This window comes from Delphinus delphis, chromosome 12 (assembly GCF_949987515.2).
Source record: "Delphinus delphis chromosome 12, mDelDel1.2, whole genome shotgun sequence".
In the NCBI taxonomy this organism is placed as follows: domain Eukaryota; kingdom Metazoa; phylum Chordata; class Mammalia; order Artiodactyla; family Delphinidae; genus Delphinus; species Delphinus delphis.
In genome coordinates, this window is record NC_082694.2 from 77,140,846 (window position 1) to 77,155,401 (window position 14,556).

Consider the following 14,556-nt stretch of genomic DNA (forward strand, 5'->3'; position numbering starts at 1 on the left):
TCTCTGGTTATTAGCATCTCTCCCCCAACATATCCCTGAATACAATACATCTGTACATGGTCTTTAAGGTGTCTTGTAAAGAACAGCATAATTGTGATTTGTCTTATGGGCTGCAAAGTATAGTTACTGTGTGGCAAAGGAATGAAGATTAGATATAAATGCTGAAAAACACATGTGCACTCAAGAGCCATCTATTTCAAACTCCTCTCAGATCAGTCAAAGTGATTACCCCTTCTTATCTTCCTAGTATCCAACTTCACACTGTAAAATAAGAGTTTATTTTCAGATACCTGAAACAATAATAAATCAGGTCTTTGGTACCTGATTGCCATCACCAATTTATCCTTGTTCAAAAGGAATTCTTGAATAACCTAGCAAGAGAACAGAGAATAGCAACTGACATGTCAAACTTTTAAAAAAAAGCTTCTGAGATAAACACACGGTTGAATTATTACTCATTACCTCATGGAATGGGAATCCCTGACAACTGCAAGCTTTCCTGAAAATAAGTTATATACATGTTATTAATACAATCAGGCAATTTTAGATAGACTCTAAAATCATCCATTTAATCTCTTCTCATTTAATGGAAAGTGTCCTTGTATAGTATCCTAGTCATCAAGCTTCTCGATGAAACATTATTAAATTACTATCTTCTAAGATAGCCTAATTTTTGAACAGAATCTAGAAAAGGATTTTGTGAAACGTTATTAACCTACATGGGGGAAAGTTATGCGGAAATAATTCAACCACAGGTGTATAAATAGGCCACATCAGGAAACAATGAGCACAAAAAACTTACTTCTTAATACTGTTTTCCACTGCATTTAGTTGTCTCTCATGTTCTGTTCGGTGCCACTCACAAGGACAACAGTATTCATAATCATGTGGCTCGCAATATCGATCAGTTTTACATAATTTGCATCCATTACGTTCATGATCCTTAGGTGAACCTTCATGGAGACACAAAAAGTATGACTTTCACTGCTTTTTAGAGTTACCTTCTATGTACATTTTTTTTTTTTGCCCTTATCCAAATTTTCAAAAACAAATACTGCCTAGCACAATGCCTAGCATATAGAAGGGTTTCAATACATTTAGGCCCAATAGAGTAATGAACACAATAATAATTCTTACGATAAAGTAGATCTTTAGCTATTACTATCACATGACACTATTTTTTTTCTGTAAATTACCCTTCTGTCTGAAAGTGTTAATTTGTAATATGAAATTATACATTTATAATAATCTCAAATGGAAAACTGTGGTGTATGCGGTAGCTACATACAAGAGAAAAGGACACTATTAGTAAAACATTATTTAGTTAATAGAATAATTCATGAAATGGTTTCTTTAATAAGAATATGAAAAGAATAGAGCAGTTAATTACCTCTGCTAGTGGCTAGCTCTCAGTTACTGTATAGCTATTTTTAAACTATGCTTGGAACATAAATTCTGATTGTGGCCTGGGTGTGGGGTCCTAGTGCCCAGTAAAAGGAAAGCATGACTACCTTCAACACTTTTGAGAACACAAAGAACCTACATAACTGATATGACCTAAATCGTCATTTATAAGGTACCAAAAAAACTACAGAATGGCCTTTTATCTATAAAAACATTGATTTCTTCCATGGTTTCATCTATCATTTTAAAAGGCTAATGAAAACATATTAAGACAAATAGATAAAGCAGAATTTCTTTTAAAAGATGAGCTAACATGATCTCTTAATCTCTCCTGAGAGCAAAAGGCCTTTTTAACCCAGTACATGTCAGGGACATCATATTTTTATCAAGACTAATGAACAGGGTCCAAGCTACTTAACAGTGAACATGTATTAGAAATTAGTTTTAAGTCACTATCTTCACACACAATAAAAATGCACTATAGGACAGTTAAGAATTCTTTAAATATATGAATATAAATCACTGATACATAAGCAAATGATTTCATTTCCATTTTTCCCTAAGATTTATCAGTACAATTTTTTCCCTTAAAATGGATTTCTATATTGAAAACATAATTTTAGGGTCAAAGTAATCTGATAATATAGTTCGAAACTGCACATATCCTATATTTATCATTTACATCACGTTATTTCATTCAATAAATATTTATCAAGTGCCTACTGTGTGTATGTGACACAACTCCTGACACTGAGGGTTCCCAATCTGATAAGGAAGGTAGGTATGTAAAAAGTACTATAAGAACAGAGATGAAAACGTAGGTATCAGACAATAATATTCTAGAGATATCATTCCCTATGTCTGCTTACCTGGATGGGAACATACAGAGCAATGAGCCAGTTTGCTAACAACCGCTGGTTGTGAATTAGAGTAACAAAATTTTTCATTCCATTGATTAAACCTTTAAAAGAAAATGGTATTAAAAAAATAAATAAATAATAAGGTCACCAAAATGCCATGTTCTCAAATATCAGGCTATTCTGTTCCTTTCCACCTGCCTACTTATTTTTCCTTTGGCGGTAAAGTTGCTGTCCCAGTCTGGGGACATAAAAACATAAAAAATTAAAAATAACTAGGGGGAAGTTTAGTCTACATTAATAAAAATTGGAATGACAGATAATTATAACAAAATGTAATCTCATTATTTTCAAGCGTGAAGGCAAACATTTTATAAAATGTTGCCAAAAGTACATATTTGCTGAAACTGTCTCAATAAGAATGATTTGTAGTTAGCCAGGTGCCACATTTGCTTGCTTTTCCTTATTTTATTCTTCACAATTTCCAAATGATTCCTTAACTCACCCCCAAGCCAAAGTATACCTTTGCTTTTTTGCTTTGGAAAACAGTAATCACTGATGTTAATAAGGAGTTTATTAAAGTCTTAGATCTATCAGTAGCTTTACAGCTGAAAGAGAAGCACTAAAAGAAAGAGCATGACTATTTGAAATCCTTCTCATGGTCACCCCTTCTTCATTTCTACCACTTAATGTTTCCTTTCATGTACTCACTATCTCATAACTACTGGAGGCAAGGACTATTTTAAGTCTCCCAGAGTCCTAGTTCCTTTCCTTTTTATTCATTCTATACTTTATCATCATAAATATTAATTTTTATAAAACTCTGCCCTCATCAAGTAAATCTAACTGACATGCTTTCAAAACTAAATAGCACAGTTTGTAAACTTTAATATACTCTGTATCCTGTCTTGAATCCTCAGATTGTACAGTTAATTCATTAGAGTTAACGTATTACTAAATTTGTGGCTATAGAACAAAGGGCAGTCAAGAAAAATTTTTGATCAAGTGTTATTAAATATTTGCAACATGTCAGGCATTTCATTTATAGAAAAATACAGTATCAAAATATTTATATAAAAAGTAATTTAAAATATAAAATTAATTTAATGTTAGTTTATCTTTTTTTGTTGATGAAATAGTCTAAAATAGCCTGTGGCAAATGCCCATGGTTATAAATAAACGCATTTGATATCTTACTACTTGTGTTTGTAATGAGCTAATAATATTGAAAAAAACAAAATATGGCTTAGGACATATACTTTTCCGCTTTCTTTGGAAAACTTCTGAATAAATAAAATAACTGATTTTAAATAAAAATACAGATCATCTCAAAAATACAAAACCTTTTTTTGGAAAGCACAATACTTTTTGTATTCACTATTAAGTTCAACAAGAATAAAAGACTAATGTCACAGGAAAAAGTAATTTTTAGTTACCTCTGAAGTAAACTTTGTCCTTTCAAAATCTTTATAAGTTTTAATGCTTGCTCTTTTCCAACTCCAGGGACTCCCTTTCAGAAAGTGGGAAAAGAAGTTCAAACGTTAATCACTAGGGAATAGATAAATGAAGGGTGAGATGTCCATTCAATGTAAGATTGTGTAGCTCAAAGAATGAGGTAACTGTGTGCAAGACACATTGTTACGTGTAAAATGAAAATTGCAGAATAGCATACAGTATGATTTAGGTTTGTAAGTTAAATAACAATTATATTGTTAACTTATGCAAACAAAAAAACCACTGACTGTTTATTTTAGGAGAGGGAGGAACAGAATTTTAGAGGGCTTTCATTTTCTATGTTAATTATTTTGATAGTATTTTAATTTGACCTAACTTTCTGTTATATTCGTAATCAGGAAAAGGCATGTTCATTTGATTATACGAACATATAATATTTAAAGATCCAAACAACCAAAGAGAACAAAGGAGAATTCCAAGTTAACTCTTGAAATTAATAACTTAAGAAAATTAAAATAAGCATAAGTTTCCTACACAAAAAATATATAAATAAATGTATATTCACATGACAACTTCTGGTTTACACTGAGTCTCCCAGTTCCTATAACAGTTTATTAATATGTCTTTGTAAGCAAGGCTGTTCTTTAGCCGATATGCATCAGGAGAGACATACCAGTGTTAAAATACTTCTAAACTTGTTAGTAAATAGCCAATGCCCATGTACCCTGAGCGCCTGCCAGCAAAGGGGTCTCTCCCTTAAAATGAATTCCCTTTCCAACCCACCTACACTCAGGATTCAGCTAAAAGGGTAACACATAGCACAACAGAGGGTATCCAGAAGCATTTTCCATCTCTACAGCCTATGTCTTTAGTAAAACAGTTGCTGGATATTTTGTATGTCACCCTTCATGTATTAGCATTTAGTTATATATTAAATTTTTTTAAGCAGATCATGATAGTAGAGTCTTAAAGATCAATAAGTACAATGATATAAATAGATAGCAGTTTTGGTTGCAAAGAAACAAAAAATCAAAATAGGTTAAGGCTAGTGTATAATACCACTGCAGCTAAAATTGGTTTCTGTGAGTTCAAGTTTGCAAAGTTTTTCTTATATTCAACACTGAGCTGTTTTTAGACTTTAATTATGATACAATTACATATGGGAAACAAATCTATTTCAGAATGAGAACTATAATAATTATTTTCTATGTTGTTTAACAGTTCTTTTCCTCCTGTTTTCTTTTTTTACTAGTTAAAAAAAATTGTTGATTTCTCTATTTGGTCACTGGTGACACAGATTAGAAATTACAGTTAATAATTTTAGTATCCTACTATTTTTTCCTCTCCCAAGCTCTAGTGAAAAAAAATTACATGTCATCCTTCTTTAGACTTCTCTTGGGGATAGAGTCTATAGTATAATGAGGGGTTTAGTAAGGATACAAAGATGATCAGCAGGGACATAATAACAGGACTATATAAAAATAGTAGGAGCTACAATACAAGTCATTTTATATATTTAAACATCATATTTATGAATGTGGTTATCATGGTAATTCTTAATTCATCCCTCACCTATTATACCTGTTACAGAGAACTATATTGTGTATCTTTTTTTTGTTCTTGTTTTTTTTGTTTTTTTTTTGCGGTACGCGGGCCTCTCACTGCTGTGGCCTCTCCTGTTGCGGAGCGCGCAGGCTCAGTGGCCATGGCTCACGGGCCCAGCCGCTCCGCGGCATGTGGGATCTTCCCGGACCGGGGCACGAACCCGTGTCCCCTTCATCGGCAGGCGGACTCTCAACCACTGCGCCACCAGGGAAGCCCTATATTGTGTATCTTAAGATATAAAATAAAAGGTTTTCATGAGCAAAACTCAGTGCAATGCTAAGAGGCACGGAAGGATGAATGGCTTAACCCAATAATCATGTTGCGTAGCAACAGTAACAATAACACTCAGCATGTGCACAAATAGCTAAAATGGAGATGCAAAACTCAGACGACAGTGATAGAAACTAATACTGGCACAAGACAAGGAAAGAGTAATTCCTACATTTCTCTAAAAGGATAGTCAAACGTGAATGTGAATCTCTTAGAGGAATGGTTTACTGAGATTTAAGCTGTGGTACTAGTTATGATTCTATTCTCATTTATAACATTCAGTATCATGATGAGCAAGCTGTTTAATGCCACTTGAAATGCTGATTATTTTAGTTACTGAATAGTTTATTACACCTATATTCTAAATTAGGTTCTTAATTATATAAAATGATATTGTATTCATATTTATGCAGCATGTAAGGTATCAAAAAAACCCCATTATGAATAGTAAATAAACATGGCAATTTCAGCATACCTTTGGAAGATAATCACAGCCAAGTAGTATTGCTAGCCCAACCAGAGCATTTCTATCCAAACCTAGTTTACTCTTGATGTATGACATTGTATAACAGTCAACATGTGGGTCCTAGAAGAAAGAACAGATTCAGTTTCATCTTCAAAAATCTAAACAAAAACAACATTATAAAAAATAATTTGTCAAAGCGGTCTCTAAATGTTTATTCCTAAAAGTTTAAAATCATCCTGATCACCAGAATCTTCATAAAATCTAACACTTCAATATCTGGAAATAAAGTCATAGTTTCAAAAATGGCTTTAAAAAATTAACTATAGTAGTCATTTTTTCCTCTTTATTGTTTTCTGGTGTCTACAAAAGTAGATTTTCATCTTGTACAATTAAGCACTGTAAAATGTATATTATAGAAATTGTATATTATTGTAATTACATCATCAGAAGTTAACTATCATTAACAGCATCAGGCATATCCTTCTAAGAAACATGTTCTTTGACACATACATACAAATATTTATTACTCTATTTTTAAGTAAAAATAGGATTATATAAAAATACTATTTTGCAATATTTCTTGCCCACTAATATAACTGGATATCTTTAATATCAATAATACATACCTTTTTAATGATTGCTTACATTAGACGGACTCTAAGGCAGTGTTTCTCAATGGGAATACTGGGAGCATTTTCAGAAAGATAACAGAATTTTTTTGGCAAGAGGTTTAGTCTCCCTGGCTCTAATCCACCAAAGGTCCACAGTCTCCCTTGCCCAACCTTGAATAATTACAAGCAAAATGTCCCATGTATTACCTCCCTCCATGAGAACTGTGGCTGTATTTAGCCATTCTCTATCAATGGGCATTTGGGTGTTTGCCAAATTTTTGTAATTAGTGACAATGCTGCAGTTAACATCCTTGTATATCTCTCCTTGCATATTTGGAGGTGTTTTTGAGGCTTACTAAAAGTGCAAATTCTGGGTCAAGGCAATACATAGTGTATGCAATTTTATAATATATAGTTGAAACTGATTTAGAATTAAACCTTGTGAAACAAGTCAAGCCCTTAGGAGAGAAATCCATATTTCAAAGAGAATGAACTATGTGGCACTGATATTTTTAGTAACAGTAAACATTTTACTTAGCGATTGCTAAGTGCCAAGAATTAATCCCTTTAAAAAAAGTAGTGTGTAAAACAAATGCTGAAAAAGAGAAAGAAAAAATACCTTGGTATTCATGGTGAAATTTCTATAAACAGTTTGGGCCCCATAAAGGAAAGCATCGCCGTCGTTGGTGAGGCAGCCATCTACGTAACCACTGGCATTGAGGTAAGCACACATGGCTTCAGCCTCTCCAGCAGCCTGGACCCAGGGAATTCCTAAGCATTCCAGCATGTCAAGACACTGAAAAGACAAAGTAGGTGCAACAAATATAAGAACATTTTTATTGCTGCTTTTTTCAGTGTTTGACCTACTTCTATATCACAAATATTAACAGTAGCTATTTAGGTGTTTTAAAACTTATTACATTTAAGAAACAACTGGAAACTTGAGCACTGAATACTTAATGGCAAAGTATTAGTATTAAACTTTTAGATGCAATAATAAAAATTATATTGTGGTTATGTTTTTATTTTTTAAGAGCCCCTATCATTTAGAGAAAGGTACTGAAATACTAAAACAATATTATGTCTGGGATTTGCTTCAGAATAATGGAGGACCTCCTAGAGAAATGGAAATAAAAACAAAATTAAACAAATGGGACCTAATGAAACTTAAAAGCTTTTGCACAGCAAAGGAAACCAAAAACAAGACGAAAAGACAACCCTCAGAATGGGAGAAAATATTTGCAAACGAAGCAGCTGACAAAGGATTCATCTCCAAAATTTGCAAGCAGCTCATGAAAAAAACAAATAATCCAATCCAAAAATGGGCAGAAGACCTAAATAGACATTTCTCCAAAGAAGATATACAGATTGCCAACAAACACATGAAAGGATGCTTAACATCACTAATCATTAGAGAAATGCAAATCAAAACTATAATGAGGGGCTTCCCTGGTGGCGCAGTGGTTGAGAGTCCGCCTGCCGACGCAGGGGACACGGGTTCGTGCCCGGTCTGGGAAGATCCCACATGCCGCGGAGCGGCTGGGCCCGTGAGCCATGGCCGCTGAGCCTCCGCGTCCGGAGCCTGTGCTCCGCAACGGGAGAGGCCACAGCAGTGAGAGGCCCGCGTACCGCAAAAAAAAAAAACAAAAAAAACAAAAAAAAACTATAATGAGGTATCACCTCACACCAGTCAGAATGGCCATCATCAAAAAATCTACAAGCAATAAATGTTGGAGAGGGTGTGGTGAAAAGGGAACCCTCTTGCACTGTTGGTGGGAATGTAAATTGACACAGCCAATATGGAGAACAGTATGGAGGTTCCTTAAAGAATAGAACTACCATACAACCCAGCAATCCCACTACTGGGCATATACCCTGAGAAAACCATAATTCAAAAAGAGTCATGTACCACAATGTTCATTGCAGCTCTATTTACAATAGCCAGGACATGGAAGCAACCTAAGTGTCCAATGACAGATGAATGGATAAAGAAGATGTGGCACATATATACAATGGAATATTACTCATCCATAAAAAGAAACAAAATTGAGTTATTTGTAGTAAAGTGGATGGACCTAGAGACTGTCATACAGAGTGAAGTAAGTCAGAAAGAGAAAAACAAACACTGCATGCTAACATATATATATGGAATCTAAAAAAAAGAAATGGTTCTGAAGAACCTAGGGGCAGGACAGGAATAAAGACGCAGACGTAGAGGATGGACTTGAGGACCCGGGAAGTGGGAAGGGCAAGCTGGGACCAAGTGAGACAGTGGCATGGACATATATACACTACCAAATGTAAAATAGATAGCTAGTGGGAAGCAGCCGCATAGCACAGGGAGATCAGCTCAGTGGTTTGTGACCACCTATAGGGGTGGGATAGGGAGGGTGGGAGGGAGATGCAAGAGGGAGGAGATATGGGGATATATGTATATGTAGAGCTGATTCACTTTGTTATAAAGCAGAAAATAACACACCATTGTAAAGCAATTATACTCCAATACAGATGTGAAAAAAAAAAAATGTGGGAGTAGAGGAGTGGGTGGGAGTATAGATGAAACAAAATTGGTCAAGAGTTGATAATTGTTAAAGATTGGTGATGGGCTACTTTTGTATTCGTTTAAAATTTTCTGTATGGAAAAGCTAAAAATTTTAATGTCAATTAAAAAGTAATCCATATTCGATTAAAAAATTAATTTAAAAAGTACTTTTAAAAGTAATGAATATGCAATTTTCATTGTTTTGTTCAATGCTATTATCTCAAGAGTCTGGAAATATCTTGACATAATAATAATTAATCACATTAACATTTACATCTGTAAAACTACAGCAATCCTTCCCACATGATGGTCCTCCCAATATGAGCTCTTCCAAAGAAGACGCTATTACACAATTTTGGCTTGAGGCCTTAAAGTTCACTTCTTATCACCTCCCCTATATGATGAAACTCTCACATTACGGGGAGCCACACAGGGGCCCGTTGTTGGAGTGCTCCTAGTAAGTCAAATGTCTGTACAGGATGTTTATATCAATTTGCGGTTTTCTTGGCGTTATGAATTTAACCCAGCTGAGTAGCTTATAGTTTAGCTTTACAGCCTAGTGCATTCTTTCTTGTCATATGTGATACTCTCATTCTATCACTGAGGAATACTGGATATGGTGAGGAAAAGAGGCTATTTACCTAGTTTCTAGAGACAGAAAAAAGATCATCTCTTTTGCTTTAACTGACTAATTGTTTGCATGCTATATGATGTAATAAAAACCTCTGCCAGATGTTGCCCAAGGCGGACAAGGTTCAGAAGGACAAAGTACTATGTCAAAAAAAAAAGGTGCTTTTCAGAACTCTGGCTGGGTGACTTTAGAGAGACAGTTTTGTTATAGGTGCTGCTTTACTGCAACACCATAGTTGTTTCTAATTTACCCATACATAAAAAGTATCCTTTCATAAAAAACAACAAGAGTTTAAAAGTCATTTCAGATTCTGTTCCAACTCTTTTCAAAAACCAGCACAGAATTTGTGATGAGGTTGGTTGCAATTTTCTCTACCCTAAGTCTCTATCACATGGGCTGGAGGTTGTGTTGGAGGACTAATGTGTGCTTTTCAGGCTTGTAACTAAAAATGGCAGTAGATTAGGAGAACGTAAGGCTTAGTAACTGAGTGTACAGAAATATGATAATGATTAATGGGCAGGCAACACTGAACCAATACAAAATGCCTAAGAACACCACAATTAGAGAAATAAAGAAATAGGCATAGAGCAATTTTCTCAAAAGAACATAAAACATCTTTTTGCGTTATACTGGGTATTTAATGCCTTAAGTATGTAAACCATAGATATTTCCAGGAACTGATTACACAAGAAATAATTAGAATTCAGTACAGATATTTTCTTCAATTACTGATAGTCATTAAGGTAGAATAGTCACTAACTGAAAATTATTATTTTTAATCACATAAAAATAGAAAATAGAATTTCTGGAGAAAAATGCTTTTTAATTTATGCAATACCTTTTAAAAGAAATTAAAAATTTAAACAACAATTAAAAAGAAAAACAGGGATAGGAACTCAAAGCAAATAAGATAAAAGGTTTACTTCCTTAGTATATAAAGAATATGAACAAAAGAAAAAGTAAAACCTCAAAAGGTAAGTGGGGAAAGGATATGATGGTCATTACCCAGAGAGAGACTAAAACTAAGTTAAATGTTTAACCTCACCATTAAAAGAACAATACATATTAAATATGTATTATATGTATTTATACATATTATATAAACAAAGAAATGTCTTCGATTTTCCATACTACATAGTACAAAGATAAACCTCCTAATATCCAATAATCTTGTGGGTGCAATGAAATTGCCTATTTCATACCTGTACTGGTAGAAAGTAATTGGCAAGAGTTATAAAATCACTCCAAAACTTTGGTCTATCAATCCCACTTTGGGTAATTTTATCTTAAAATCACAAGAAAAAGCTATGCTTACAAAAAAATGTTCATCATAATTTCCTGTATAATAGAGAAGAACTAAAAAGCAAACAGTATACAATACAATATACAATCATGGGGAATGATTTCATACCTTCATACATGTTGTACCATCATTAAAGTAATGATTTTGAATAGAATATGGCAACAGGGAAACATGGGTATGTTAAGTGAAAACTCCAGATAAAAATTATTTGTGTGTGATTACTGCAATTTTTAAAAACATATACCCTTAAAAAAGAGACAGGGGACTTCCCTGGTGGCACAGTGGTTAAGAATCCTCCTGCCAATGCAGGGGACACGGGTTTGAGCCCTGGTCGGGAAAGATCTCACATGCCACAGAGCAACTAAGCCCGTGCACCACAACTAATGAGCCTGTGCTCTAGAGCCCGCGAGCCACAACTACTGAAGCCCGTGTGCCTAGAACTCGTGGTCCACAACAAGAGAAGCCACTGCAATGAGAAGCCCACACACTGCAAGGAAGAGTAGTCCCAGCTCGCAGCAACTAGAGAAAGCCCCCGCGCAGCAACGAATACCCAACGCAGCTAAAAATAAAAAAATAAAGAGACAAGATAATAATAGCTTCCTATTGTTTTACTTACTTTATCGTATTATAGATTTCTCTTCTTTTTAAATTTTTATAAAAATATATATTTTATAACGTATAAATATACTAAAATATAACTGAGTACTTTTTAAAATTACAAAGCCCTAAAGGAAGCCAAATACGTATTCTGTCTATGAACTCTCATTAATCCTGAATGAGTAAAGTATGAATTAATGAGACCTCTATCCTGGGAATTCTTTAAGTGCTGAAGATGTCATAAAATGTTACATATTAAGTCCTGACTATGTACCGGTTGTTTTAGATATATTTTCTCTAATTTTTACCATATCCCTGTAAAGTATGACTATCCTATTTTACACAGTACAAAACGAGGCAGACAGGTTAAAAATCTTGCCCACTGTCTCAGAGTTTCTAATGGCTAGTCAGAATCTGAACGCAGGTAAGTTTCACTCCAAAACTTAAACTCTCTTCTCTATTCACACTTCCTTCTAGTCACAGTAAAGTTAATAAGTATTAAGGATACTGAACGAAAAACTTTATCAGAGTAAAGTATACTCTATAATTCAAATCAGAATTATTAGATCATATCTGAATGCTCACCTCCTTTAAGACTGAGTTAAAATGTGATCTCCCTGTTTTCTGAGACCGTGTTTTTGTCGAAGATCCATACCGAATCTGATTCCTCTTACTTATGACATCAGCTTTCAGCTTTGGGGGTTCCCCTTCCATAACGAACACCAGTTTTACATCCATTAGCGTTAAATATGAGATACGAAAAAATAGGTTCCTGAAATATAGAAGTTAACAATACATTAATCATCATATATTGATAGCAGAAGCCAACATAGCAGTATGACATAATGGCAAGAACATTAATATAAAATGTTATATGCAATAACATTTTATTTGTTAAGATTTTATTTTAAGTAGACTGGACTGAGAGACCACTGTGTGTCTTTTAGCAAAGAAGATTTATGATTATTCTAATTGCTATGTGGAAGCTGGTTTGGAGGAGGAGGCCAAGAGAGGAGGGAGGGAAACTAGCGAAGATTTCATCTCAGCAGGGCAGATAAGAGATATTGGCATCCACTGAGGCAGTGCTTCTGGACATCGAGAGAAGTCTGTGAACGCAGGGTATATTCTGGAAGTAGAACTGGCAAGACTTCTGATGGACTGGATGTGTGGAGGACAAAACAGGGGGAGAATGGCTCCCAAATTTCTGGCTTTTAGTCATCGAAGCATCCTTGCGGATATGTTAAATAGGCAGCCAAGTATTACGAGTCTGAAGCTCAAAGGGTACGATGTACAAATTGTGTTATCAATATGGAGATGGCAGATCAAGACACGTTGATACATTTTAAAATCTCAAAATGTAAAACAGCAACAACAAAAGAAATGAAGTGGAAACAAAACCAAGACACCCACTGCTTACGCAATCATCTATTTATATTCTGAGCACGTTTACTCTACCTGAGGTGGGGCTTCATGACCGTCCCAATCATTTTTTTGACTGTCTGTGCTTCACATACCCAGAGACTCAGATCAACCGCAATGGTTTTCCCACCAAGACTGTGCAAGTGGACGTGTTGTTTAACAGGCTCCAGAATCTGCCACAAGTCATTCACTCCCATCCTGGTGATTATCTGCTGTTATTCGAGGCACCCTTTTCAAAAGATTGTTAAAAGACAGAAGCTCAGAACAGAAATTCAAACAGTGTATTTTGAGCTACTGTGGGGTGATTCATAAATAAGAGTATTCTTATTTCTTCCACTGGTCAGCTCTTCGGAATGAATCAAGAACACCTGAAACATTAAAAATGGTGGTAATACACTTAGTGGCTTCAAAAACACTGACACAACTAACAGATGAAAAGTTATTAACAGATTATAGCATGCTGAATTTGTCCTTAAAATCCACTCATGTCACCAAATATGTTTCTCTATAGTACTGAAAAATAGTTATTTTTAAACCTAATGTAACCAATGTCAAGGGCTGCCTTGTCCCTCCTCATTCTTTCCTCTTTTCCACGCAGTCTTTAGCAGTGGCTGAGAATAAAATTTTTCACATGGTCACATTAGTATTGCATGAAATTTGGAAAATAAAAGGAAAAATTACCTCCATCTTAAAAGGTGGTAATTGGCTTCTCCCACCTAATAAGAGCTAACAAATGCAGAGACGGGTAGAAAATCCACAGATGTGGCAATGCGTATTTGTCTTCTTGAGAATTCACTCCTTGATTTACATACCTAAAGAGAGAATAGGACTAGTCCTCCATCATAATCAGGAAAAACAAAAAGACAAAAGCAAGGAAGAATGCAAACACACAAACAAACAAAAAAACACAAAAGATTAAGGAAGGAAAACTGATGGAAAAGTAGGGGGGGGGGGAGATAGAAAAGGAAGAGTTGAAGGAATACATTATTATTATTTTTTTTTAAAGAGCATTGGCTTTTTAAATTGCAAGGTCATGCATGTTCACTGTGGGAAAATAAAAAATCTTTTAAAAGAAAAATATTTTAAAATCACCTATAGTTCCACTATCCAAAGAAAACTGATGTTAAACTCTTTTCTATGTACATGACATTTTAAAAACAAAATTTGCTTAAACCCTGCTATTGTAACCTGCTTTGGTATTTTCTACACGCCAGTTTTTCCTTATTAAACATCTATAGCTGTTTTTCTTTTCCTTTGTTATTATTTGATAAAAAATATTATGTAGCATTTGCATTGAAGATTCAGTCTATGTAAATGTCTGACTATGTATCATCCGAATAATGACCTTAATTCACTCTACAAACACAAGGTAGGATACAAGACATATTAAGACAAA

General features: G+C 34.5%; 1 protein-coding gene across 1 annotated transcript in view; it reads right to left on the reverse strand.

Annotated features, from left to right (window-relative positions):
- GEN1 (GEN1 Holliday junction 5' flap endonuclease) overlaps positions 1-14,556 on the reverse strand; it is a 28,976-nt gene that overhangs the window by 6,451 nt on the left and 7,969 nt on the right. Inside the window, exons 2-10 of the mRNA XM_060027067.2 lie at positions 13,197-13,389; positions 12,327-12,513; positions 7,288-7,464; positions 6,067-6,177; positions 3,698-3,771; positions 2,274-2,365; positions 803-953; positions 463-499; positions 291-371 (exon numbers count right to left, since the gene is read on the reverse strand). Of these exons, the coding sequence (XP_059883050.1) occupies positions 291-371; positions 463-499; positions 803-953; positions 2,274-2,365; positions 3,698-3,771; positions 6,067-6,177; positions 7,288-7,464; positions 12,327-12,513; positions 13,197-13,357 (1,071 nt within the window). The 5' untranslated portion in view covers positions 13,358-13,389. The remainder of the gene's footprint in view (positions 1-290; positions 372-462; positions 500-802; positions 954-2,273; positions 2,366-3,697; positions 3,772-6,066; positions 6,178-7,287; positions 7,465-12,326; positions 12,514-13,196; positions 13,390-14,556) is intronic.